The following is a 27,704-nucleotide window of genomic DNA, read 5'->3' as shown; positions in this document are numbered from 1 at the left end:
TTCCTGAGACAGGTCTTGCCCTGTCATCCAGGCTGGAGTGCAATGGATCTTGGATCACTGCAACCTCCACCTTCTAGGCTCAAGTGATCCTCCTGCCTCAACCTCCCAAGTAGCTGGGACTACAGGTATGTGCCACCACGCTTGGTTAGTTTTTGCATTTTGGGTAGAAACGGGGTTTCACCACATTGCCCAGGCTGGTCTGGAACTCCTGGGATCAAGTGATCCTCCCGCCTTGGCCTCCCAAAGTGCTGGGACTACAGGCATGAGCTACCAAGCCCGGCCCCAAAGCAAAATTTTCTGTCATCTGACAGCATCTGCCTTTTAAGCCTCAGAAGACAAATCATGGCAAATAGGCAGGAGCACAGAGCGCTGGGGAAAACACAAACCAGGGGGTCACAGAAAAACTGGAGGATTTGCTCTGTCACTGAGGAGCTGCTCAGTGTATGCAAAACAACATGAAGCAACAGGGCCCAACTCACTCCCAGAAACAAGGATCTTACAGCCTTGTAGCTCAGAAATCCCTGTAACTTCCCTGAAAAAACTGCAGAGATCTAAGATATTGTGGAGCCAGATAACATCATGATCTCTGACCATCCCTGGAAATGTCCCAACACAGGAATACACCCACACAGGCTGTCAGGCCTGTGGCATCACCCTGGGCTCACCGGCTCAGGGGGGGATCATCAGGGCTGGTGCCTGGGGCTGGGTATGGTGCACAGCTGTCGTCCACAGGGGTGGTTGGGGATGGGCAAGGCAGGTACACTGCACTCCACAGCATCAGGTTACGCACATGGCACACAGGGTACAGCACCTGAGGAGGGGGGAGGACACAGGTTTAAATATGCCCCAGTAAGTCTTCTAGGATGTCTGGAAATGAGGATCAAGAGCAAGCACCCAGCTGGAATACCCAACAGGGCTGACAGGATCTCCACAAAGAAGCAGCACCAATGGATACAGGTCTATCCCAAGAGGACCAATATAGGACTAGACATTTTATATGGCCAACATTTTTCACCTAAGAGCCTCTTGAGAGCATGAAAACATAAAATATTTTTTTAGATCCCTTTCTCATTATAGTTATTTCTTAGGTCACCTTCAATGTCTGACTTTCATCAGCTTGATTTGTTGGCTTTTACTGCCTAAGAAAGTGAGTCATTCTGTTAGACAGTGATTGTCCATCCCGCTGGCACAAAAGCTTGGCTTCAAGAAACACTGTCAAAACCATTTTATAGGATCATTTAAATTAATCATATGAAAAGAAGGAAATTTTTCTGCTGTATTGTTACTTCCCCAGAAGGCACATTGAAGGGGAGAGAAAAGCAGTCAGTTTAAATCTTTTCTGTGATTACTTAAATGTAATGAGAACCATATTAATAGTCCAGGAAATCAATATGAACTCTGATTAGCCTCCTTTTGACTTCTTTAGGGTTTAAGATGCATTCTGACAAAGCTAATATTACTATGAAACTGACACATAGGTCTATGTGCCTCCTTTTCTCTGCTTAACAGAAGGTATTCATTCCTCCGGGGAACAAAGTCTTAAAGGGCCTGCCAGCTCTTCATGTGAGCAGAGAATCAGACAGACACACATACCAATGTCAAACACAGTTTACTGTTCTGAGACAGAAGCTATGGTGGGTATCATTGCTTATTGACACTGGGAGGGTGCTGGGGACCTGGTGGCAGCACCTTCTGAGCTATCAGTGCATCAGGAAGCAACTTAAGTGCCTCTCCCATAAGACAGAACATGCTAGAAATAAGTTAAGCTCTGGAGACAGTGCCAAAAAAGATTCACGTCTAGGGTGGCAAAGTAGAGATCTGTGTTAAACCAAACCACCCTCAGCAAGTAGTCATCAGAAACAGATCAGAGCACAATCAGAAGCAGGCCTTCCTCAGGATAGAATCATGGGGGGAAAATGGAACCAGTCCATCCAGAGACAGTAGAGATGTCTTCACAAAAACAGTCACTACTCAAAAAGGTTCTCATATGTAACCAACCCCAAATTCCTTCTGCTGATCACAGTGGAAAGGCTGAAGGATACATACGGCTTCTGACTGAGAGGAATACAGTAGGTTTTTGAAAGCCTTGTTGCCTGCCCGAAGAAGTGACCACACGGAACATGTCCGTTCCTGAGTATGCTTTTCCCCTCTCTCCTTGGCGTTGTTGCACAGGAATGTTCCAAAGAGGCAGGAATAGGTATGCTGCACCAGTTTCACCTATGGGAGTCCAATGAAGCACAAATTAAGCAATCAGGCATGCACACTCTGATAAGTCAGCTCAGCTGAGCCACCTTATCCTAACATCCCTGAGAACACTTCAATTTACTCTGTCAGGACGGGGAACCCAGTAAGCCATTCAGTAGCCTCCTCCTCACACCACCAATTCCAGGACCCAACAACCTGAGTCAGACAGGTTGTTGGTACCCCCATTCCTCTTAGCTTCCCTGAAAAATAGTCTTGAGATTCTGAATTAACAGCCACCCTCACAAGCGCCACAGCATATGAACTGGGTACAGGAGCACGTCAGTGTACAACTCAAGCCTGAGCTGACAGTATACTTGTAAAACTACTTGTTCATTCTACAAATTATTGAGCATTTCACATGGCCCAAACATGACTAAGGTGCTGGGCATGTAGCAATGACCAGCAAATTCTTCTGCCCTGATGGAGCTTGCTCTAGTCATAGCTGAAGAGTGACCAGTGCTATGGAGAACAAGGCAGACTGAGATGGACAGGACATATATGAGGCAGTGCAGGATGGCCTCACTGGTTGGGACCCAATGGACATGAAAGAGCAGGCATGTGGGTATCTGAGGGGAAGCACTCCAGGCAGAGGCAACCACAGGTGCAATGGCTTTGAGGTAAGCACATGCTTGCAATTTCTGAGCTACAGCAAGGAGGCCAGTGTGACTAAAGCAGATTGCACAAGAGGGAGAATGGTAGGAAATGAACCTAGAGAGGTAACCTCTAGGAAGGCCCTGGAGGCCATTTTAAGACTTTGGCTTTTGTGTAAAATGTAACTAGAGGTTTTTAAGCAAAGGAATGACACAGCCTGCCTTGTGTTTTAGAAGAGACTCTCTATGCTGGGATAACTCAATTGGGGCAAGAGATGATGGTGGCTTGAACCAGTGTGGTACCAGTAAAGGTGGCAATAAATAACCAGGTTTTAGATATATTGTGAAAGCAGAGCTGCAGAATCTGACTGAATGTGGAAGAGGGAGGGAGGGAGGAGACTTGAGGATGACCAAGAATTTTGCCCCAAACAAAAGGAGGGATGGAAATGCCATATGGTGAGAGAGAAGACTTCTGGAAGATCAAGTTTTATAGTGAGGAAACACAGAAATCAAGAATTAAGTTTGGGACAGGCATGGTGACTCCTGCCTGTAATACCAGCATTTTGGGAGGCCGGGGTGGGAGGATATTGTTTGAGCCCAGGTGTTTGAGACCTGCCTGGGCAACAAAGCAAGACCCCATCTCTAAAAAAAAAAAAAAAAAAAAAATTAAAAACATCAGCCAGGCACAGTGGTACGCACCTGCAGTCCTAGCTACTCAGGGAGCTAAGGCGAGAAGATCACTTGACCCTGGGAGTTCAAGGCTGCAGTGAACTGTGTTTGCACCACTGTACTCCAGCCTGGGTGACAGAGTGAGATGCTGTCTCCAAAAAGAAGTATCAAGTTTTGAATTAAGTCTGAATCAACATTAAGACAGCCAAGTGGAGATACCTAGTAGTAATAGACAGATACGTGAGTCTGAAGTGGAGAGGTCTAAGCTGAAGGTGTATAAATGTGGGACTCATCAGCATATAGATGGCAATTAAAGCCACTAGAATGGATGAAATACTTGGAAGTGTAGATGGAGAAGCAGCCTGGAGGCTGAGCAATGGGGCACTCCAACATTTAGAACTGGGGAGAGGAGGCTGGGTGTCGAAGCTTATGCCTGTAATTCTTTGGGCAACCAAGGCGAGAGAATCACTTGCCAGGAGGTTTGAGACCAGCCTGGGCAACACAGCGAGACTCCATGTCTATTTACAAAAAATTTTTAAAAACTAGCCAGGCATGTTGGCATGCGCCTGTGGTCCCAGCTACTGGGGAGGCTGAGGTGGGAGAATCCCTTGATCCCAGAAGTTTGAGGATGCAGTGAGTTATGATCACACTGCTGCACTCCAGCTTGGGTGACACAGTAAGACACTATCTCAAAAACAAAAACAAAACAAAACAAAAAACAAAAAAAAAAAAAAGGAACTGGAGGGATTAAGGGGAATCAGCAAAGGAGGTAGAAACAACCCAGTAAGATAAAAGGAGAACTAAGAATAAAGAAGTACTCTAGAAGTCAACTGCAAGGAAGTACTAGAAGTCAACTGAAGAAAGCATTTCAAGGAAGGAGCGGTTAAACTGTGCCAAATGGTAATGATGGATCAAAGAGATGAAGACTGAGAACTTCTCACTGGATAGGTGGCATGAAGGTCACTGGTCATTTTAACAAGAGCAGCTTTGGTAAAGCAGTGGGGTGAATGCCTGATTGAAGTGGGTTTAAGAGAGAGTAGAAAGAGAAATTTGAGATAGCAAGGGTAGAAAACTTGAGGAGCTCTGCTGTAAAGGGGAACAACAGCAATGGGATGATAGCTAGAGGTAAATGCAGGACCAAGAATGGGTTTTAAAAAGATGAGAAACACTACACATTTTTAAGCTGAAACCCATGCTCTGGTAGAGAGGGAAACGCACGGATGCAGAAGGCAGAGAGGAGAAATGCTGGAGCCAGCCGGTGCAGCAGATGAGAGGAGATGAGAGCTGGTATACAAATGGACAGAGGGGCTGGAAGAGGGCAGGGATAGTGCACCCTCCATGTAAGGAGAGGGTGCAGAGAGTCTGAGATAGTCATGGGGGTCTGGTAGACAGACTGGAGGGAGCATGGTCCAGACATTCTGATTGCTTCTATTTCTAACAGCTATTTAGGGTTTCTACCATCCCTTTAAAAAAAACTAAAACAACACAAGGACTTCATGCAAACCTGGTACACCTGGATTTTCTCTTTTTGAAAAGTAAATATCAAAATTATCTACTAAAAAAAAAAAAACAGGGAAAAAATCACCTCTATTAAATTCTGAAGAGGCAGCACAGTTTCATGTGAGAACTGGCCCACTAACATTTGTACTGACCCTCCTTCAAATTGAGAAAGTCCCCAAAATGAAGAAACTCACAAGGAATGCTTCATTGAACTCAAAAGAGCAAGGAAATTGCCTCTGAAGCTGATGAACACAGTCAAGCCACTGCAGAAACACTGGGCAACGTTCATTCAGATCATCTGAGTTCTCCCCATGACCACACCGGTCAGCAAATTTATGGCCAAAATCCAGCCACTCCATTTCCACGAGGACCTGGAAACCCTGCAGGGAAGCATCCAGGAGAGACCATTTGTGCTGGACTATCCAGACTGTGACAGTCCTAAGCCTGGTGTCACAGAAAGCAATCCCCTCTAACAGCCTCCCAGAAAGTCCACCTGGCCTTGCCCTTTGGTGGAAGGCTCTATCCCTGATGAGGCACACACTTAGGGAAATTTCCCAATTCCCTGAACTCCATTCCATGATTACTAAAATGGTACTGACTGCGTTTATCTAAGCCTTTCTTGAATGTGTATTTTTAGCCTCTTGTGTTCACTATATAAAAACCACACTTTTCCCCTAAATTTCTCTTAACATTTCTGCCTCTGGTGTTACAAAGTCAAGTTTGTAAAATCCTTCTATACCCCAAGTTTAATTAATATTTGCATATATTTTAGGGTACTTTATGATTTTTCTTTCATCTTTAACCTAACAGATGGTTATTTCAGGTAGAGCTGCTTCTCCACAGAACACTCTGTGGTAATATCTAGCATGCCAAGATCCTTTTACAGACGCCTTATTTTCCTGAGGTAGCTAAAAACTTTTACAAGTAGATAGACTGTAAAGGAAAATATGTCTATATTCTCAATACCTTGTTACCCATAATCTGCCCCATTTTAAGAGGTGCAAGAACTGTGGGAGGAACCACCACAATTTAGCTCATGGCATAAAGGAACAATGATCAAAACAGAAATTTCACTTTCTTTAACCTAATCACCACTCCCAAAACTGGTATCACTCCTGAGATGTTTCCCCTGCTCATCCTGAAGTACCAACCCCTCCCATTTGGATGCACTCACCTCTATGGTTCGGTAATAAGGGTCCAGCAAGAGCTTAGCCAATGCCACAATCTGAGGGGTGCGGTCCCAGCCATCCGAGCAGTGCACTAGCACCGGCCGCTGATCCTGATCCACAGCATGCACTACCAGAAGCGCTGATTTCAGAAGCACAGACAAGTGATGGAGCCATTTTGTGCTTTCAAGAGCTGACAGCCAACTATAAAAACAGAGGATTAGAAAATGCTGATTTTTATGATTTACTGCATCATGCTCAATGATTGTCAAATGAAAAAGCAATTTCCAAAGATTTCTCTCTCCAAATACAACACTGCCAAAACAAAAAAATCTGTGTGTTTATAAAGCATGTCTTAGGATGAGGCCCAAGCCCTACTATACAATAGAGAAGAGCCTTAGAAATAGGGGCTACAATTAACAGGACACCTTTTGTTCCGAAATCTGTATGGATGATTTCCCGGACAAAATATTTGACATTTTTCAGTCCATGGTATAAGGAAAGTGGCTCTTTCTGGAGTCTTCTCCTGAATAAAAAATGTAGCCACTTCTGAGATGTAAAACACAAGATATTTATATTTAATGATCAGCAACTACACCCAACAAGTTCTCAAAAAAAAAAAAAGTAAATAAAAACTCATGAATACAAATATATCTATGAGACATAAGCTTGATGCCGTATACAAGAATGGTACACACAACCCTGCCTATGACCCAGACTGTTAACACTTACCACTGTTTAATTCTTAAATGTTTACTGACTAAAACAAGATGAGCCCAATCTGATAATTTATACTTATGCAAATTAGTATACCAATGGCCACACAGTATTGCTGGGCTCAACATAGACTGGATTCAGCAGGGATCTAGGAAGAACCTTTTTTTGAAAGACCTTTAGGGGCTGGGTGCAGTGGCTCATATCTGTAATCCCAGCACTTTCAGAGGCTGAGGTGGGCGGATCACTTGAGGTCAGGAGTTCCAGACCAGCCTGGCCAACATGGTAAAACCCCGTCTCTACTAAAAATACAAAAATTAGCTGGGCGTAGTGGCGCACGCCTGTAATCCCAGCTACTCAGGAGGCTGAGGCAGGAGAATCACTTGAACCCGGGAGGTGGAGGCTGCAGTGAGCTGAGATTGGGCCACCACACTCCAGCATGGATGACACAGGGAGACTCCATCTCACTTTAGGAGTATCAGATAGCAATAGCTGCCCCTTGGGAGTAATCACAAGCTAATCACACTTGCTTTTTAAACTGTGTTGACATTTTGTTTCTTGTGCTTTCCCTCACCCCTCCCAATCCCTAAAAAATTGTTGATTTTTCCCAAATGTGATCAGATTTGTAGTTAAGATCACAAGTCAAGTCTTTCAAACACTGAGTCAGAGGAAGAAATAAACATTTCTGTCAGAGGGACTCTGGGAAGGCTATAAAGGCCTACTAAACCCTGTGGAATAAGTATGAAATTTTGGCACAGTCTAAGTAGGTGGCGGTCTTTCCAGGCAAACAGACAACAGAATGCAGTGCATAAGTACTGGTTGTATATGAATTTGTTTAGACTACCAACCAGACTGTGATTCCTCAGAGGGCTAACACTATGTCTCAGTCATAACTGTACCCCCAGCACAGTGCCTAGCATACAGTAGGGAGTCCCACTGTTTAATGAATTGTAAGTCTGTTATGGGTAAAAATCCAATCTTAAGACTTTCTATCTCCTAGCAGGTACCTGAGAAACATTTTTTTCCTGATGGATCAATTGTTTATTTCATTCCTCACACATTCTTGAAAGGAACTAAAAGATAAGGCTTAGGAGAACAAATACTAAATTATCTCCTAGCACCTGAAGAAATGGTAAACAAGAGAACCAGTGTGAGGTTCTTTTGAACCTAACTAAACTATTATTTAATACCAGTTGTTGTTGTCTGTGACTAATGAAGCTGTACTCCAAAATCTGCCAGCCAAGGAGGGGCTGCTGAGAGACTCCCGATTCCCTTGTCCTATTCTCAACCTGCACTAGTAGCCTACCATTCCCTCATCCTCCACAGCCCCAAACACAGGCCAGGGGGCCTAATTACAGCTGCCCATCACTGCTACAGCTGCTTTTTATCCATGAGGGAGACTTCAGTGCAGCATTATGATTTGCTGCCAAATACATAAAAGCATTACCTTTAATAAAATCCCCAAGACATTTATGTGGACCAGGTGAGGGCTAATTCTATCTTTTTTGACTCTGATAGCTCTTTAAGAATTTTAATATATGGAGGGTATTAGAGATCATGTAGTGTTGATTACATCTCCTTCATTTTATAGACAGGAAAACTGAGATCTACAGTAGTTAAACCCCTTGGCCAAGGTTACACAGTTCGCGGCCGATCTCCTGGGTCCTTAGCAAGGCTCCTTCTACATACCGCCCCCTAGGGAAGAAAGCGCTGCTAGCTGGGACCTGGAACTGTGTAACAAATGCAAATGGCTAATCCCCAAAGGAGGCAGCAAACTCAATTCTCCAGTCAGGCTTTCCCCAAAGGCACTGCTTCATCCTCTGGGCTGATGACAACTACAGTGAATTTAATCATTTGCTACTGGCAGTCAATGTAAGTGGTTTAGGCAGCATCTGATTTAATAAATCAAATAAAGAACACAGTAAAACTTGATGTGATCATGAGATCTACTGAATAGGACCCAGAGAAACAACTATGGGCTCCAGCACAAATACCAGAAAAAAGAAAATTCTGTCTTCTCTGACACCTATCTCTGGCTTCCTGAAATAGTAAAACAGGATTTTTAAATACTTATCTGTCCATATTTGTTTTACAGAGCATTCTTCCTAATTTATCTTGTATTCAATCAGTACCCTTGGAGGGGTATTATTTCACCTTCCTCACTGCAAATGCCAGCCATTCATATTTAATAAGCAATAAGAATCATGACAATGTTCTTAGTAAATGAGAACAGTTTAGAAATTGAAAGCAGACGTAAAAGGAACTGACTTAATGGCAAGTTTAACCCCTTTAGAATGTGATGAATAAATTCTGACTTTTCATGATAAAACATCCCAGTTCATAACAGGTTATGTATCACTATGGGACATCAGAAACTGAAGAATTAAATTTATTTGGGCTAAAAATGATGTGGAAGGGAAACGTCCCAGGACAAACAGTAAGGTAATGCTTCTGTTTTGATGCTGAGATTTCTTCTGTGCTGCAGATTTTAAAACCTTTCAAATGGCTGTATTTTCTCCCAACTCTTCCCCTGTGCTGCCACATTTCAGACCCAGGAAGGAGATACTTGCAGAGACTGGTCTGGTAACTGAAGGTTACCAAGAAACAGAAGGAAAGACTGCTACAAATTAATTTTTTTTTCCTTTTTTCCCTCCTTAGTTCAAGGAAAGAAGAAAACTTATCATTTAAGAGCGATGCAAAATGAAAGCCAAGGCCAAGGACTTACTTTCCCGGATCTGGCATCTGAGTGCACAGCAACCGCAGAGACTGAAAACTCCTCCGAATAGAATGAATGTTTGCCATCCCCATAAACACAACTTCACAGTTTGGGTAATACTCTGGAGAGAGTAACAATAAAGAGAACACAAATACGTTGAATTTAAAGCCCACATGGCCAAATTTAAAAGCAAACTGGCTATAAAACAAACCCACTGCAGCTTCTGATTAATGAAACTGAAATGTTTTGAAATGCTTAACTATTAGCCCAATCCTTTATAATAAGAGGAACACACTGAATTTTAGCTATCTTTTCAAAAAGGGTGAAAAGGGAAGGTTAGATTTGTAAAGAAGATACTGACATAAAATAAAAGCTATTATTTTTTAAAAGAAAGGCCTACTTCGATCTCACTCTGGCTTTACTTCTTGGGCCTTATCTAACTTGTGGCTTTGGAATCTCTTAGAAAATAACTCAGCAGAACAATGCGTTCACACATTCAAATTTCACCTTGGTACAGCTGCTTTCAATTTCCAGCTTAGACCACATCTGAACAAAGAGCCTGGTGCCTCTGCCTGTGCCAGAGGCACTGAGGGGGGTCCCTCCTTGGGGAAAGCTAGCATTCCAACAGTAATGGTGTTACAGCTCAGGACAGAGGTACCTTACTAGGGTTCTGTATTTACTGCTTCAATTTTCACCCCAGGTTTTCTAAGGAGAGGCCCTTGAGGAGTCTGCTACAAGGCCAGTGATGAGCATACCCTCTGTCAAAGGCAACAAAAAGCTTTTAGATGGCTGAGAAATTGAGCCCACTAAAGCAGCAGCTTCCAAACATGAACAGGCCTCATTATGGGGAAGATCTGCTTTCCTTATCACCTAAAAGTTGGCACAAGGAAGGAAGATTATGTGACTTCACTGCACCTCCTCCTCCATTTCTCCTCAGAAAAGAACATACAGTGTTAAGAATCCAAAGAGAAGCTCTGGCACTCTCACGACAGGATGGATGAGGAATATGGCTTGCCACTTATTTCAAATTGAGAACTAAGTCTCGGTTGGGCAAGGGCTGCACTCACAAGGAGAAAGTATGGGGAACAAAGCACCATATACCTCTCACCTGGGCATTCGCAGCCTCCTCCTTTGGCTCGGTTTGCCACAGCAGCTGCATAGGAGCGTGCATCCAAGATCAAAAGCTTCTGCGGTTGGATGGCTAAACTCTCTGCTCCTGAAGCATTTGACAGAGAAGAATCTAGGGACATAGAGGGAGAGGGCATACTAAATGAGCCTGTCTCTCCCAGAACTGTGCAGAATTAGACCCACAAGCACATCTTATGGCACAAAAAAGGCTCAATAAAATGAAATCCCCTAACCAAAACCCTTGATACATAGGATTTTTCTTTTTCTATGTTGCCTTCTTATGAAAGATGAGAAGGATTTTTTCTCCAAAACTGACTCCCAGAGTACACATGGGGTTCACACAGCCCAGTCTCTTATACTTCATTTCTATACCTGTTGTCCTTTCATGAAGCCTGGCATTTCCTGCCATGGTCTGCAGATACTGCAAGTCCTCTATTACATAAACAATCCATTTTTGTCACAATGGCAAGAAAGACAACAAACACACTAATATCTTGATTCAGGTTTGAAACAAAGGGTCTTCTGATTCTCTGCCAAGACCTATGACTCCTCAATCAATCCCATCAAGTGAAGCTCTGCACATTCACTTCTATAAAAGTAAATCTATGTCTTGTAAGGAAGAGGCCATTTCAAGAAAAGGTTCTTAGATGCTATAAAAATCATTGCCATGGGTCCAGGGAGCACCTTACCGAACTCCACGTCAGAAAGGTCTCCCCCATTGGGAAAGTCTCGAGAAGTGTTCCTAGTTGACAGCTTGCTGCCACTCGATCGGGAGTCAGAGGCACAAGCTTTGGCTACTGACTGTACCAGATGCTCATCATCTGCATTTCGCCAGCCCCACCAGCTAACCTCTGGCTGTCCACAGCGGGCAATGACAGCTCCATTGCTCTGGTGCCTGTGTGAGGAACAAGAGACAACAACTGTACCCATTCAGATGCTCTCTGTACTCACACAAAATAGATTTTAAGTGCCTTAATGAACAATCTAATTCTAGGTAAGTGTTGGGTCAGCTTCAAGTCCTCTCAGTATTAAAGAGGGTAGAAATCTTACACAACCAACAAGAACAAACAACAAAACCTGTGTGTCTTTCTCAATTACCATAACATCACGGAGATCCCTGTAAAGTTACCCAAAAAAATGACTAACGGGGTCAGGCATGGAGGCTCACTTTGCAATCCCAGCACTTTGAGAGGCTGAGGCAGGAGGATCGCTTGAGCCCAGGAGTTTCAAGACTAGCCTGAGCAACATAGCGAGACCCCATCTTTACAAAAAAGTTTTTACAAATTAGCCAGGCATGGTAGCACATGCCTGTAGTCGCAGCTACTCAGGAGGCTGAGGTGGAAGGATCCATTGAACCCAGAAGGCTGAAGCTGCAGAAAGCTATGATTGTGCCACTGGACTCCAGCACTCCAGCTTGGGTAACAGAGCAAGACCCCATTTCCAAAAAACAAAGAAGAATTAATGTGTACTCTTAGTGAAAATATATCAATATTCATAACTTACATCTATAGATACTACACTAATTCTGCTACCCAATAGTGAAATCTGCTACCTTTTTAATGCTGAACCAAGAGCCCGCCTCTGGGAATAAAACATTTACCTGGCCCAAAGTGAACTGCTTTACAAAATCTCCTGAGATTTCATGAGTCACAAACTGCTCTTATAATAGGCAGATAGCTCAATGAGCCAGCTACCCTTTCTAGGGCTCTTAGAAAGAGAAGAGCATCAACTTCAGAAAACCATACTCTGACATATCCTTTTCCAATAAGACAGACCAGAAATCACAGTCTACTTTAAAGTGCTATTAAAACCCAGACTTTTCCTAATTAGGCAATTTTAACCGATAAAAAGTTAGAAAAAATTCTATTACTTGGCAGTAAAGAGGAATAAAGTTCTGATACAGGCTAGGACACTGATGAACCTCAAATATGTTATGCCAAGTGAAAGAAGTCAGTCACAAAAGGCAACTTATTATATGACAATTAACATGAAGTATCCCGAATAGGCGAATCTATAAAGACGGAAGTAGATTTGTGCATGTAGTGACTATTATAAACTCCTAGTTACTTAAGGGAGCTTGCCTAATTCTAAGTTGGGGTTACTAAAACGATTATGTTTCTATATAAAACTGAAGCACTCTATGTTTTAGTAGCAGGGGCTTTATCCAATGGACATCTTAATTATTCAGGGCTAGGGTGGCTGGGTGCCCTGTAAATGGGTTTTTTGGGACGATGAAAATGTACTGTAATTTGTTTTTAATCCTAAAACTCACAAATAAGTTAAATTTGGCACTAATCAAATTCCACTGAAATCACCAGTTTGCTTGTAGTTTTTAAATCCTCCCTCCCTGGGAGACAAGTAGCTGTAAGTACTTGTGTATTGCCAACATGCTCAACTGGCTCACGTGTTGAATGGGGCCAAAATAGAAATAAAACCTCAATGATTCTTTATAAAATGCCTCCTAGCAAATAACAGGCACTGGGCAACCACTGAGCTGAATGACTCCAAACCTTGCACAAGAGGCTGGTTGGGCCTTTCCTGAGCATCCTCCTCTTCTTCAATGCTTCCCAGCAGTGCCCAAGAGGAGCAGTAGATGGCGCTCTTCAGCCTGGATCTTGGGTTTTAGGGGCCACTGCATTATAGTAGCTATTAGATTTCAACTGGGCTATTGCAATAAACAATTATGTTTTCTGCAGTCTTCTAAAATGCTTCATACTACATGAAAGATAACTCAAACACTACACTTAAAAATCACTAAAGGAATGCATTTCTATCACTAACAGAACCAGGCAAAGTATAAAAATTATGATGTCCAACAGATAAAGCCCTCCCTACTAAAACACAGAATGCTTCAATTTTATATAGAAACAGAATTGTCTTAAGTAACCCCAACTTAGATTTAGGCAAGCTCCCTTAAGTAACTAGGAGTTTATAATAATCACCACATGCACAAAGGAAAAAGCTGTGAACTGCACTACAGATGGGCGCCCTTCACATCATCTTGCTGTGTTAGAGCAATCTCTGCCTTCAGTTATAAATCCAATTAAGTGCTCTCTCATCACAGTAGGACAAAGCTCTAATCAAGCGCTGGTTCAGCATGGTGCTGTCAAGTAACTACTGCTGGCAACCTCAGGAATCATGACCCAATCTACAGACAACGAAATTCAGGAAATGGATGTCAAGAGTTCCAGGCATCCTGCCACCTAGGCTGGCAAAGCAGAGCATGGTGGAGGATCTGATTCTTCCACACGCCCTTTACAAAGCTCCCAAATAATACAGCAACCCAGTTTGCATCTCGGCGATACAAGACACATGTTCTGAGACAGAGCCCAGTTCCAGGAAACCTGCCTGATTTTGCATGGATGACTACACCAAGAACTTTAATTTGTGATCTTTTGAAAGACTTTCTCTGAAAAACTGCAAATAAAATTTTTCATTTATATATCCCCTTGTATCTCTAGAAAAAGGGGGGAAAAACCTAGGGTGCATGCCCCCTCTAGAATAAATTTTAGAAGGGGAAAAAAAGGCTTCCCATTTTTATTACATTCTAAGTTTTTCTTCAACCAGCCCTCTTAAGCTTCTCTTCCCAAAGGGAGAATTCACCTAAAGCCTCTTATTTTGCAAATGAGAGTACCTTCCCCGTTTTGGTCAAAGTCAGCAAGCCCCAAAAATGCCAGGGCTGCTGACCTAACACAGCTGTTGGCCAGAGCAGCAACTGGCTGCTTTCCCCATTCCAGCTGATCTGATCATTGATAAGACTCATAAATCCCTTCAGCTTTCACTACTCTCTAGTTCCTGTAGCATCCTTACCACTTGAATGATAGGTAAATTTGGTGACTGACTTTTTTAGGGGTGTCTGAAAACAACAGTGATGAGAATTGAGATTAAAAACGTAACGAGTTCCACTGGGCCAGAGCAAATACTTTTCTATCTCTCTCCATTCAGAGTGGGCATCAGAGTTTGCCTTTAGTAAACTAAATGAACAAGCTGGTTACCTCTGTAGGAATTCCACAAGGAGACAAATCCCTTCCTACAATCTCAATATTTCAGTGGAATGAAGTTTCTAACTGTAAGCCACTGGATTGGCCCAACTCAGGGAGAGTCCAAAAAGCCGGCAAACTGGGAAAATGAAATGGAGAACGTAAACATTACAAAGAGATGACATCTGAAACATTTCCAGAATAAGAAGGAAGGACTTCTTTAAAATTTAATAGGATTCTGTGAGAACTGAGATATTCACTGAATTATAAAAGCAGCACTCAAGAGATATAACCTACTCCAAATGTTGGTACAGAAGCTCAGTGTTTATAGGCCCTCATTTAGAACCAGAACATATCTACAAAGTAAGAACTACCATTCCCATTGTATTCATTAGGAACAGACTGAGGTCAGTTAGGGAATTTATTCAAGGTGCCTTAGCAAGGAGTGTAAGAATATACCTGAACTCAGATCTGTGATTCCAAAATCGGTGCTCCATCACCATACCACCATCCCCATCTAGAACTTGCATCCCATGGCTCTCAGGCCTCTGATCACTGCAATCTTCTATCTAGTCATGCCCCAGTCTTCTCTAAATGCTTCCTCTCGAAACAGAGTTCTTCCACGTGTCAAAGTTTCAACCACAAAGACAATCAGCGTTAACTCCACTCTATATTCCCAATGATCACTTTCTAAGACTCATCTCTCAATCCAAAAGCCCTGCTAACAGCTGAAGCTAAATGCTTAGTAAGCACATTATCTTCTCACAGAATGTAAGAAGGATATTGAAATACCAAGTCCAGCCACTTTACAACTAAAACTTTCTTATCTGTTTCAAATGAACGACCAGCTAGTGTTCTGAATGCAGTCAGTACTGATGTGTTACTGGAGGAGAAGCTTTAACAATAAGGAAGTACAGCCTTGCCTAGAAAGTTCTCTGAACTCTCCCCACCCTTCCCAGGTTAGCAGCAGCAGAGGCAGCAGACCCTATGCAGCAGGCAGCAGCACCAGCCCAAGGTGGGACTGGTCCAGTTTAACTTACCTGTAGACGACGGCAGGGATGCGCTTCCAGGACCTGAAACTTGCTACACTTTCTAGTTCTTTGTCAGTGATCCAGGCAGGCACTATGAGCTCTTGAGGATAGCTACCACATAATCTAAAGAGAAGATGAGAAGTGGGGAGAGTCAAGGTTAGGATAAGAGAGGGAGAGAGAAAAGGGGAGAGAGAGAGACACTAGGTAAGCCAGCATAAGGATGATGATCTCACTGCCACAGAGCCAGTTAAAGGCAATGAGGCGCTTTATTCGAGTTTTGGTCGTCTCAACAGAATGGGTTACCATAAGTGTGTTTTGTTTTGTTTTGTTGTCTTAAATGTTTACTTATGTGTATACAACAAATGATACTATCTTGGATTGTTCCACTTGATGCTACCTTTTGGGAATCTGGCAATCTTAACTATCAATGAAAAAAAGGGGAGTCGAGGGTCAGTCTCTTTATACTCCATTACAACTCTTCTGCTGTAACAAGTACATAGGTTATCTCTAACTACATGAACGCCCAGTCCAATTACAGAACTGAGAGTCCGTGTCAGTTCTACCAGACCCTCAGGGAAGGACAAAAGCCCACAATTTCAAGTTTCCAGAGACTTCACAGGATTAACTCATTCTTTGATTTGAACCAAACAGGGTGTCATCCTTATAGGTAACAGGTGCAGCCATCGGTATGCAAAACCAACACAAGCCAGCCTATTTGCATACACAGCCTCAGTCCCATTGAACCAGGTTAGTAATGTGACTAAGCTATTAACCATAATTTCCATAAAACATACTTCAGAACAAATTATACTGGGGGCGGGGGGATAAGCTTTCTTTTAATTAGGGAAGATCCTAGCTACAATCAAGCTGGTATCCTGGGAAGCAATACTTCTGATAGATTTTTACTTACAAGACAATGTCTCTCTCTGGATAATCCAATCTTCTTTTTTCAATAGTGAAGGCAATAAGGCCTTTAATCCAAATCCTAAAACACACAAACTCCACCAACACCACCAACCCCCTGCCCTAGCCTATCCTATACATAGGGGAAAGCGCAGAAAAACACAAAATGGCTTAGGAGTTGGGGGTTTTGATCATTTTGCACTAAATCTCTCTCTCCTCAATTTCCAGAAGATTAAGTCTCAGGAATTTAAAAGCCACTGAACAAAGAGAATGGCTATGACTAAGAGTAGCTATACAAACTTCCTAACACCTATTTACAAACTCCTAAAAATAAGCTGGGAGCTGGTAATGATGGTTAGTATCTAACCATGAATCTCATTCCCTTTATTATGTATTAAACTCAAGAGTAAACTTGGCTCTCACTCTTCCTTTGTAGTTTCAATATCCTGTTGTTTCCCACCACCCCCCATTTTGTTTTATGGTGGTGATAACATCCTAAAGACTGGTTCTGAGGTATAACTGGTAAACTCCTTGAGACAGTTTTGCTCTCTTACCCCGGCTAGAGAGCAGTGGAGCGGTCATGGCTCACAGCAGCCTCACAGCAGCCTCGACCTCCTGGGCTCAAACAACTCTTCTACTTCAGCCTCCCCAGTAGCTGGGACTACAGGCATGCACCACCATGCCCAACTTTTTTTTCTTTGAGACGGAGTCTCGCTCTGTCACCGAGGCTGGAGTGCAGTGGCATGATCTCGGTTCATTGCAAGCTCCACCTCCTGGGTTCACGCCATTCTCCTGCCTCAGCCTCCTGAGTAGCTGGGACTACAGGCGCCCGCCACCACGCTGGCTAATTTTTTTGTATTTTTAGTAGAGACGGGGTTTCACTGTGTTAGCCAGGACGGTCTCAATCTCCTGAGCTCGCGATCCACCCGCCTCGGCCTCCCAAAGTGCTGGGATTAGAGGCATGAGCCACCATGCCCGGCCAAATTTTTAAGAAATTTTCTGTAGAGATGAGGTCTCACTGTGTTGCCCAGCCTAGTCTCAAACTCCTGGGCTCAATCAATCCTCCTATTTTGGCCTCTCAAGAAGTTAATTTTTAAAATCCGAATTAGGGATTATTTTCCAACAAGTCTGTCTTAATTCACAGTTTTTTTTACTTGATCTAATTTTCTAAACATTCTGTTCATTGTCCTATAGGTACTACACTCCCAGTAGTCAGCTTTTCAGTATGCACTACCTACTTACTTGTGGATAAACAATTTCCAGTATAGGTTACACTCAGGAAAGCCTAATGAAGCCACAGGCTCTCTGAGGCCGCCCCCTCATCCAGTATTCACCCTCCTTCTTTGCTTTGACTCGTCACTGAGAATAGGCAAAAGTATAAAAAGTCTGCAGCTCCCAACTCTTCCAAACACCCTGGGTTCTCAACTCCCTGGAGAAGGTGCACATTAAGAACTGTGAATAGCAATTAGCTATAGCTTTTCCAGTGAAAACTGAAACACTCTGACGGCTAGCCACAAACAGACCAGGAAAATGGCTGTCATAATTTGAGACAGCTAAGAGGACCACAGAATGATTAGTGATGCAGGGCAACGTAGGAGAAGGATTTATTTATTTATTTATTTATTTATTTATTTTATTTATTTATATTTTTTTTAAGACGGAGTCTCGGTCGGTTGCCTAGGCTGGAGTGTAGTGGCATAGTCTCGGCTCACTGCAAGCTCCGCTTCCCAGGTTCACGCCATTCTCCCGCCTCAGCCTCCCAAGTAGCTGGGACTACAGGCACCTGCAACCACGCCCGGGTAATTTTTTGTATTTTTAGTAGAGACGGGGTTTCACCGTGTTAGCCAGGATGGTCTTGATCTCCTGACTTCATGATCCACCTGCCTCGGCCTCCCAAAGTGCTGGGATTACAGGCGTGAACCACTGCGCCCGGCCAAGAAGGATATAGTTAAAGATTTAAGATATTTAACTATCCTGGACAATTTTGTTTTATAGAAATTTGGATCACCAAAATCATAATAGTTAACTGTCCTCCCCCATCAATGCACTTACACATTTTAAGGAACTGGGTAATGGCTAAATGGTTACATTAATTTTTTTTTTTTTTTTTTTTTTGAGACAGAGTCTCACTCTATCACCCAGGTTGGAATATAGTGGTGCAATCTCAGCTCACTACAACCTCCACCTCCCAGGTTCAAGCAATTCTCCTGCCTCAGCCTCCCAAGTAGCTGGGACTACAGGCATGCACCACCACGCCCAGCTAATTTTTGTATTTTTAGTAGAGACAGGGTTTCGCCATGTTGGCCGGGCTGGTCTCAAACTCCTGACCTCAGCTGATCCGCCTTGGCCTCCCAAAGTGCTGGGATTACAGGTGTGAGCCACCATGTCCAGCCAAATAAAGGTTACGTTAATATTTAGTGGTTAAATGATCGTAGCAGTGAAGTTGGTTTTAGATCAATATATTAAAGGACAGAATAATACAGATTGAGCATCTTTAATCCAAAAATCTGAAATGCTCCAAAATCCAAAACTTTGAGTGCTGACATAATGCCACAAGTGGAAAATTCTACACCTGACCTCATGTGATGGGTCGCAGTCAAGTCACAGTCAAAACTTTTCATACAAAACATCATGCATTAAATTATTTAAAATATTGTATAAAATTACCTTCCAGCTTTGTGTATAATATGTATACGTGACAAAGAATTTTGTGTTTAGACTTGGGTCCCAGGCCCAAGATAATCTCATTATGTTCATGCAAATACTCCAAAACCTGACAAAAATCCAAAATCTGAAATATTTACAGTCCCAAGAATTTCAGATAAGGGATACCCAACCTGTACTTATGTCTATTTCACACCACCTGGAGTAAAATTACAGTCATAAAAACTAGTTCATAAATTTCTGTCACTGCTTATGAGACCACTGATCCTCTCTCTAATGTGATGCCAAGTGGTGATGAGAAAAATGGTAACTGCCTGCCTACAGGCAAATACAATATTATCTAGACATGCATGTACCAGAAAAAACAGAGGACTAGAGGGGGTAAAAGGGAAGGTTCTAGGACCCTGTTAAGTAAGGATCACTTTCCACTCCAATGATAGCAATGGGAACAGAAGATTCAATAAATACTCTGAAGATCATGCCTTTAGATTTAATAAATAAAACCATCTCAAATAAAAAGTCTAAGTTCAAATGTTCTGCCACATGAGAACTGCGGTTTCTGCAAAGGCACTGGCTGTGAAACAGTCCACAGGGACCCATATAACTCACTTGTACTTCTCATTGATGTTGGAAATCCTCCAGGCGTTGTTCATATCAAAACCCATCCTCTCCACCTCGTTTTTAAACCTTGAAGTTACATGCTCCCCTAGAGGCCAAAGATAAACAGCAGAAAGGAAGAAATGAATACCATTTTGCAAAACAGGTGGAATAAAAACAAAGAAATATATATATATAAGCTATATGTAAATATATATTTTTTTGAGACAGGGTTCCACTCTGTCACACAGGCTGGAGTGCAGTGGTGTGATCTCAGCTCACTGAAACTTCCGCCTCCCAGGTTCAAGTGATTCTTGTGCCTCAGCCACCCAAATAGCTGGGATTACAGATGCATGCTACCACGACTGGCTAATTTTTGCACTTTCAGTAGAGATGGGGTTTTACCACATGGGCCAGGCTGGTCTCGAACTCCTGGCCTCATGTGATCCGCCCGCCTCAGCCTCCCAAAGTGCTGGGATTACAGGCGTGAGCCACTGCACCCAGCCTGTGTATTTTTAAAGGTAGGAATTGTATAAATAATAAAGTAACATATATTATATAGTTTTAGTTTAGAAAGATCCCTGTCAGGTTAAGATTATAAAGAGGAAAGAAACTAATTCTGATCAAGAGTTATGTTATCTCATCTAATCCTTACAATCAACTCTGAGAACAGTATCACTGAGCTCATTTTACAAAGGACAAAATTAAAACAGGTTATTATGGCAGGCCTGTCTGGCCCCAAAACCCATGCTCTTGTCCTACACTGGCTACTTGCCTACTTCCACACTCAGACTGACAGTACACTTAATAAGAAATAAAATAAATAACAAGATCACACAAGTAGCAATACAGAACTATAATTCCTCATCCAAAACCCTTTGGTCCAAATTTTAGAACTTGAGTTTTCCAAACTTTCGTTAAGGTAAGACAGTGCATATATTATAATATTAGGCTCACATGCTTAACAAGATCTCCTTAAACAAATATTAATATTTCTTTCGTGAAAGGTATTGATCATTCATACCAGGTGGGATAGATAAAGCAACAAATAGCCTCATGTCAGCTCAGATCAGGTCCAGCCAAGACACCAAATAGGGTATGAAAAACATTCTGGTTTCCAGAGCCTTTTAGATGATGGAATTGCAGGTTAACAGGTCATGGAATCATAACTGCCAGCCAGGAATCTCAGGAAATACCATACTACTAAGTGCTTATTATTTGCAAGAACAGCCACCCAAGCTGGTATAATCTGGCTATATTTGCCCTAATGAATCTGGCTTTCTCTTCCTTAAAAAAGCAAAACAGAGGTAGAAATGAAGCTAACATAAATTCAGTAAACCTAAAATAACTTTCTTCCTTGAAAACATACACAGTCCTAGGGCAGTATGTTATTTTAAAAAATATTAAGCAGCACCTCTAATATATAGTGGTACAGGTTGTAAAATAAGTGCTAGCAGGGCTGGAAGAAACCACAACAACAAAAGCACAAAACAGACTTCACTTTGGTGTTCAAAGTATAAAGCTTTGTTCTCCCTGGGAGAGGAGCTACAGAATAGGAAACAGCAATTACTTGAATGGAAGACAATTCTGTTAAACTACTTCCCATTTAAACTGCTTTTCTTGAGCTCAAGCTAGGTATTACACATTTCCTGAAGGAGAGCTATAAAAAGACGAGATTGAGAGAAGATGAGGTGCAAGAAAAAATAACAGCTAAATCCATCCCATTTTGGAAAAGTTTTAGAAGCAATGTAGCAGGCTTCCAAACAGGAAAAAACTATCTGAATTGGGGTGCCATCTGTCTACAAATTGCAAGGAATATTGACCATCAAGAATACCAGGCCAGACGTGGTGCCTCACACCTGTAATCCCAGCACTTTGGGAGGCTGATGCAGGCAGATTGCTTGAGCCCAGGAGTTCAAGACCAGCCTGGGCAACATGGTGAAACCCCGTCTCTACAAAAATGCAAAAATTAAGTTGTGGTGGTACATGCCCTATAGTCCCAGCTACTTGAGAGGCGGAGGTGGGAGGATCACCTGAACCTAGGGAAGCTGAGGCTGCAGTGAGCCGTCATCACACCATTGCACTCCAGCCTGGGCAACAGAGTGAGAGACCCTGTCTCAAAAAAAGGGGAAAAAAACAAAACAAAACAAAAAAAACCAGACAAGGAGTCTTTAATTCATAATCCCAATCTAAAAGCTGCAAAACTGTGGCAAATTCCAAGTTCATTAAGAGATTTTTTCCCCCGACTCTGGGATATAGCTCCAAGTCTTTGCAAAAGGTAAAAGTATTTCATTAATGATTTTTTTTGTGCTTTTCCTGAACTGTACATTAATGATCTTTTACATTAATACCTCTATCTCAGGATAAAACACATAGATACCCTAAAAGGATCTTGTGATTTAAAAATAACCACTGGCAAAATAATAACAGTTAACAATCACTATCACTAGCAATTTACTTCATAGAACCATTTCCCAAAGAAGGACTTAGAACCACCATCCAGAGCACAACATTCTGAGCTACACGCAGAAATATATACTGACTAGCAGGTATAGAAAATCTGTTATTTCGAGTTCTTTGAGAATGGGAATGAGTTTTAATTATTTTTATATCTTCTAAGGCAGTGACTTCATAAACTTTGAAACTGACCATCACAACCCACAATAAGAATTATGTTTTACATCACAATACAACAAACATGTTTTAATTTATTCATTTTTTGAGAGACCGGATTTCCCTCTGTTGCCTAAGCTGGATTTGAACTCCTAAACTCAAGCAATCTTCCCACCTCAGCCTCTTGAATAGCTAGGACTATAGGTAGACACTGCCCAGCTAATACAACACACATTATTTTTTTTGAAAGCATTTCACAAAACAATACCCACTCTTACTATGTGTGTGACACAATTTGATATTTTCTATTCCATTTCTTTAAAATTAGATTTCATGACCCGCTACTGGATCATAACCTATTTGAAAACCACATCATTACATACATCAGGAATTCAATCAGCTTTTGCAAATTGGGTGAGATGTTCACTCACATTTACTTAGCCAGAAAAATAAACACAAACACATCTATTGCTGGATTCCCCTTAAAAATTTCCATCTCAGAATTCTCAGGTTTCAATCCCTTCAACATTAAATACATTGTGATATCCCAACTTACTTTAAATACTGGGGCTATAAGGTTTTTGTTTGGCTTTATATTTCCATTTCAACCCTTCCTATCTGCCTTTGTCCCTTTTCAGCATTTAGTATTTCTTATACTAAAAATAATACAGTCCAGCAATTTTCATTTTACTGGAAATGAGAACTTTCTTTTTAAAAGCAATGAAGTTCCCTAACTCCCTCTATCATAAACACAGTGTCAATCAGTGATCTAAAAAAATTTTCCCCCAGAAGTCTAGCTCCCTGGCTGATCCTGAGTATTCAAGCCGACAATTACACACAGCTTAAAAGGCCTAGGACAGAAGGGACAGGCCTTTACCTGGCAGGTGAGGAAGCAGACGAATACCAGAGTCAGAGAAGGTAAGAACTATCTCTTAGCAGATTTGCAAATATGGAGAAAGGAATTAGGCTTTTCTATGTACAAAGGTCACAGTAAATCCTCTAGATGCAACTTCCTGGACTGCATTCAAACCCGGAAGACAGATAAATAGGCAGCTTCACAGCAGTGTTAAGACCCAGAGTCATATGCTAGTCGTGGATAAACAAGATGGGCTTAAGGGACATTTCACACGACAGAGGTTAGAGAGGTAGGCCTGATGCTACTAAACTGGCAGCTAAACTGCCCAGTCATCTGTCAGGCCTCCAGATTAACACTCTAGTACAGAGCCATCATCAACAAGTCAGTTACAATGAGGAGCAGGAAGTTAAGGACATGGGAGAGAAGCTTTTAGCTTTAAGTCCACTTTTTTAGAGTTTGAGGGGCTAAGAGAAGGGTCAAGAATTTGGCAAAGGCTTCTGCAGGTTTCACAGGTAAACTCCAACAGCAATGCTGAAACTTCTTCCAAAGCTGATTAAGCCTTAGAGCTGTGACCACAGTATGGCTGGCTTAACGATGACTGGTTCAACAGCCAGAAACTAAGATTTACATGAATACTAAGACAATTACGTAATTTTCTCATTTCCCTCCTCTCTGATACATTCTACTTCTAGCAGGCTAGGTAGAGAAGACTCCATAAAAGGCTTTATTAACTGCTATAAGATTAAACTAACTTCCACCCCTCAGAGTCTACACTTGTGATATCATGTACTGGGGCAGATTATAAAAAGGCATGACTTTGAAATATCTCAAGTGTTGTCTCATCCTAAAGATGACTTATAAGTATGTGGTTGTCTGGTATGCTAATATTTGATGAGTAATGCTATATACACTGCCACTGCTCAACAACATTAGGTAATGACAAAAGAACCAGGTTGACTGGATGTCCTCGAGGTGTTTTTTTTTTTTTTCGGTTTGTTTTTAATTAAAACCAAGTTTTTTCCTTTGTACTCCACAGTGAATATACATAAAAGGCAAAAGCCATACATACACATACATTCAACCAAGTCACTGAAATACAAGATCCCATGCTGAGTGGTGGCAGGTTAACATCAGTGTGGACTGTGTATACTGGGAAGAAACAAAATGCAACCCTTACTCATAATCTCTAGCCAAACAGTTATGATTGCATTACCTTGTAGTTGCATAATTTCCAAAGTGTTTTCATAAGCATGGCACATAGGGGGCACTTAAACATTTACTGAATTGAACTCTGCAGCATTAACAGATTTGATCTTCAGGATACCTGGATCAGCCTGGGCAGGAAGAGCATGAATGTCCCAGTTTAAAGCACAAAGGAAACTAAAGCATAGAGAGCATAAATTCTTCGCCCAGTGTTCTTTTTTTCAACTAAATCATAGAGTATGCATTTAAATTCAGGTTTCCTAATTCCTAAGTCAGTACTTTACCCCTCACACGCCCTTGCATCACACACCTACAAAAAGACAGAGAACACTGTAGACATCTTTATGTCCTGATAGCCAAAGAATACCAAATATCATCAGGAAGGGGAAGGGTCTGGGGACCAAAGTCATCCCACCTCAGGGCAGAGCCACCCATAATTAAAAGACGAGACCGAGGTACCTCTCAGGAATATCCTAAGAGTTTGCTCAAATCTAAAAGAAACTCAAATTATCAAGGGACTAAAAAAGCTCTCCTAAAAAGATAAGGACTTTTCAGTCTGTGGTTGTGAGAGGACAGGATAGGAGAAAGCAAATCTTGCTGAGTAAATGCTGGCAACCCAAAATTAGGGAATACCTCTTGGAGTCAGGGGTCTTAAACAAATTGAAGTTCTTATATAACATAATGCAGTAGCATGCACTCATCAAGTTCATTATCCTAGGAGATGGTAGAAACTAAAAATTTAATAAAGAAGATGCAAGGGTTAAAAACTCAGAAATCGTACATGTAAGATTTGTACACATCACTGTTCGTAAACTTTCTCTTTAAGAAAAACCCCCAAACTTGCAAAGAGCCATAAAAAATGAAAAAAGGTATTTAAAATGTGATGGCATTTCAATAAAGAAAAAAAATAGATGTAACAATTGGAGTGAAGTGAGAGACAGTTTAAGCACATTCTCATAAACTTCCAAGGTTGGTGTAGTCTCTCGTAGGTGACAGGATTCTGCTAGCCTGGACACGCCTGTGAGAAGCTGGGATTCTGAGGCTTTCCCTGAGGCTCCACGAGGGCAGGTGCTTTTGTTTTTCAAACTCTGTATCCACAGCATCCATCATGGTCAGGTCTGAATAACTGAGAACTGGTTTTAAGTCCTAGTTCTGTCGTCAGTGACTAGCACTGGGACTTGACAACAGGCTTTTTACCTCTGAGCCTCCATTTCTTTGGCTCCCAAAACAGACACCAACCTATCTTGCCTGTTTGACAAGGTTATGAGGATCAAACAAAAGTATTTATCAAAGCATTGTTAAACATAAGATAATGCTAATGCTACAAGCATTTTAAAAGAACAAGAATGTGAACCAGAAGCTTCAATTAGTGATGGGGCCAGAGAACAAAGTAACACAAGCATAGCAAGATTAGCCTCAAATGTTTAAAATGACCCAGGGCAGACTTATAAGATTGAAGATTCAGGATTAAAATTTCAGGTTTCTAGAAAAAAGTCCCAAGAGTAAACTTTACTTGAAGGAGGCTCACAACTTTTCACTGCACAGAAATTTAAGACTCCACTTTGAAACCTGACACACTAAAAGTCAGTGTTGGACCAGCAAAGTTCTATCTATGACCACATAAAGAAACTACATGCAGACAAATAACATGAACTTGGTCAAAGCCATTTCTGACGGAGAATGACAGTGAGGGGGACAAAGACTATAGAGGAGTCAGGAAGCCTGGGTTCCAGAACAGGCTCAGCATTTTTTGTTTGTTTGTTTGTTTTTGACGGGGGCGGTGGTCACATGTTAAAACCCATAATCTAGGCCAGGCACAGTGGCTCACGCCTGTAATCCAAGCACTCCGGGTGGCCGAGGCGGGCATATCACCTGAGGTCGGGAGTTCGAGACCAGCCTGACCAACATGGAGAAACCCCGTCTCTACCAAAAATAAAAAATTAGCCGGGCATGGTGGCGCATGCCTGTAATCCCAGCTACACAGGAGGCTGAGGCAGGGGAATTGCTTGAACCCAGGAGGCGGAGGTTGCAGTGGTCCGAGATCCAGCCATTGCACTCCAGCCTGGGCAAGAAGAGCGAAACTCCGTCTCAAAAAAAAAATAAAAAATAAATAAAAAACAAACCCCACTATCTATTTGTTCTTGATAGGCACCTGGCCTCTCACCAATGACCTCCTATTCAACTTTCAAAGCTGATTCAAAAGCCACTTTAAAATGTGAAGTCTTCCCACACATGTATACAAAACTCATGGCTCCTTTCTATCAGGCTCCCATACTATTCATAAAACCTTATTATAGTTGAGCTGTTTTTAGGCCCAATAGATTGTGATGCCTTCTAGTGTTCTTCCCTTCCCCAGAAGGCAGAAAAGATGTTCTATTAAGCTTAAAAGAATGCTATGCACTTGCTAGGTGCTCCTTAAAATATACACTGATTGATATATGAATGCTTAGGTGTCCCATTTCATGTTAAAAGTGCCTCCATCAGTAGCTTGATAAAGCCCCTGGCCATTTGCACATTTCAGAAAGGCGTACCTGGTCTGCACAGGTCTCCATGTTGCTCTTTTTCACTAGCATAGACCTCCATGCACCAAGCATGGTATGCAAATGAGAAGAGATCTTCTATTTTAGCAGGCGGTCGGATTGCGTTGTTCAGTCTCTTCAGCCACTCTTGACACTGCTCAAAGGTTGAAAACTGACACCTTTTGTAAAGCCAAACAAGTATGGATGTAATCAGAAGACAGTTGAAATGAAATATAAGAAAAGCCATTATTTCAAGAATGCCCACTCGTAGTGAAGTGGGAACGACAACCAAGAAAGCATCTGAGGCAGTCAGTCATTCGCATGCTCATTATCACTTATAAGAAAAACAAATGTTAGCCAATGGAACAAAATGTCCAAAAGAAGGAAGCTATTGGAAAACCTATTTTTTTAGACTAATGAAATCTCTTCTAAGATTAATGACAATTATTACAGAAAAATGGCAGCTATTCTCTTTCATGAGTGGAGTTTCATTCTACTTCTTCCATCAAAGTTTTATGGTTGTCCCTCATAAAAAATGTTCAGAAAAATCTTTTTTGTTTTGTAGTAACATTTTAGATCAAGTTTAAAAAAAAAAAAAAAAAACCACAGCA

General features: G+C 41.8%; 1 protein-coding gene and 1 long non-coding RNA gene across 14 annotated transcripts in view; one reads left to right on the top strand and one right to left on the bottom strand.

The window, feature by feature from the left end:
• Positions 1 to 671, top strand: part of LOC129023504 (uncharacterized) — a 66,296-nt gene extending 65,625 nt beyond the window's left edge. Inside the window, exon 4 of the long non-coding RNA XR_008496821.2 lies at positions 13 to 671. This is a non-coding gene — a long non-coding RNA (uncharacterized LOC129023504). The remainder of the gene's footprint in view (positions 1 to 12) is intronic.
• The window catches only part of MTMR3 (myotubularin related protein 3), a 147,123-nt gene that overhangs the window by 11,678 nt on the left and 107,741 nt on the right, over positions 1 to 27,704 (bottom strand). For 10 of the 13 annotated variants that reach the window (XM_054470276.2, XM_054470277.2, XM_054470279.2 and 7 more), the window contains 10 exons: positions 27,106 to 27,272; positions 19,915 to 20,011; positions 15,748 to 15,861; positions 11,417 to 11,622; positions 10,708 to 10,839; positions 9,609 to 9,720; positions 6,178 to 6,373; positions 5,198 to 5,383; positions 2,047 to 2,217; positions 666 to 811 (listed from right to left, as the gene is read on the bottom strand). In XM_054470276.2, coding sequence (XP_054326251.1) covers positions 666 to 811; positions 2,047 to 2,217; positions 5,198 to 5,383; positions 6,178 to 6,373; positions 9,609 to 9,720; positions 10,708 to 10,839; positions 11,417 to 11,622; positions 15,748 to 15,861; positions 19,915 to 20,011; positions 27,106 to 27,272 — 1,527 coding nt within the window. Of the gene's footprint in view, positions 1 to 665; positions 812 to 2,046; positions 2,218 to 5,197; positions 5,384 to 6,177; positions 6,374 to 9,608; positions 9,721 to 10,707; positions 10,840 to 11,416; positions 11,623 to 15,747; positions 15,862 to 19,914; positions 20,012 to 24,584; positions 24,781 to 27,105; positions 27,273 to 27,704 lie in introns of those variants that run through there. The other 3 variants (XM_063663074.1, XM_063663075.1, XM_054470282.2) reach the window with 3 other exon arrangements.

The sequence above is a fragment of the Pongo pygmaeus genome, chromosome 23, assembly GCF_028885625.2.
Source record: "Pongo pygmaeus isolate AG05252 chromosome 23, NHGRI_mPonPyg2-v2.0_pri, whole genome shotgun sequence".
Lineage (NCBI taxonomy): Eukaryota > Metazoa > Chordata > Mammalia > Primates > Hominidae > Pongo > Pongo pygmaeus.
The sequence above is the reverse complement of the archived record's forward strand: the minus strand, read 5'-3'. Positions and strand labels throughout refer to the sequence as shown.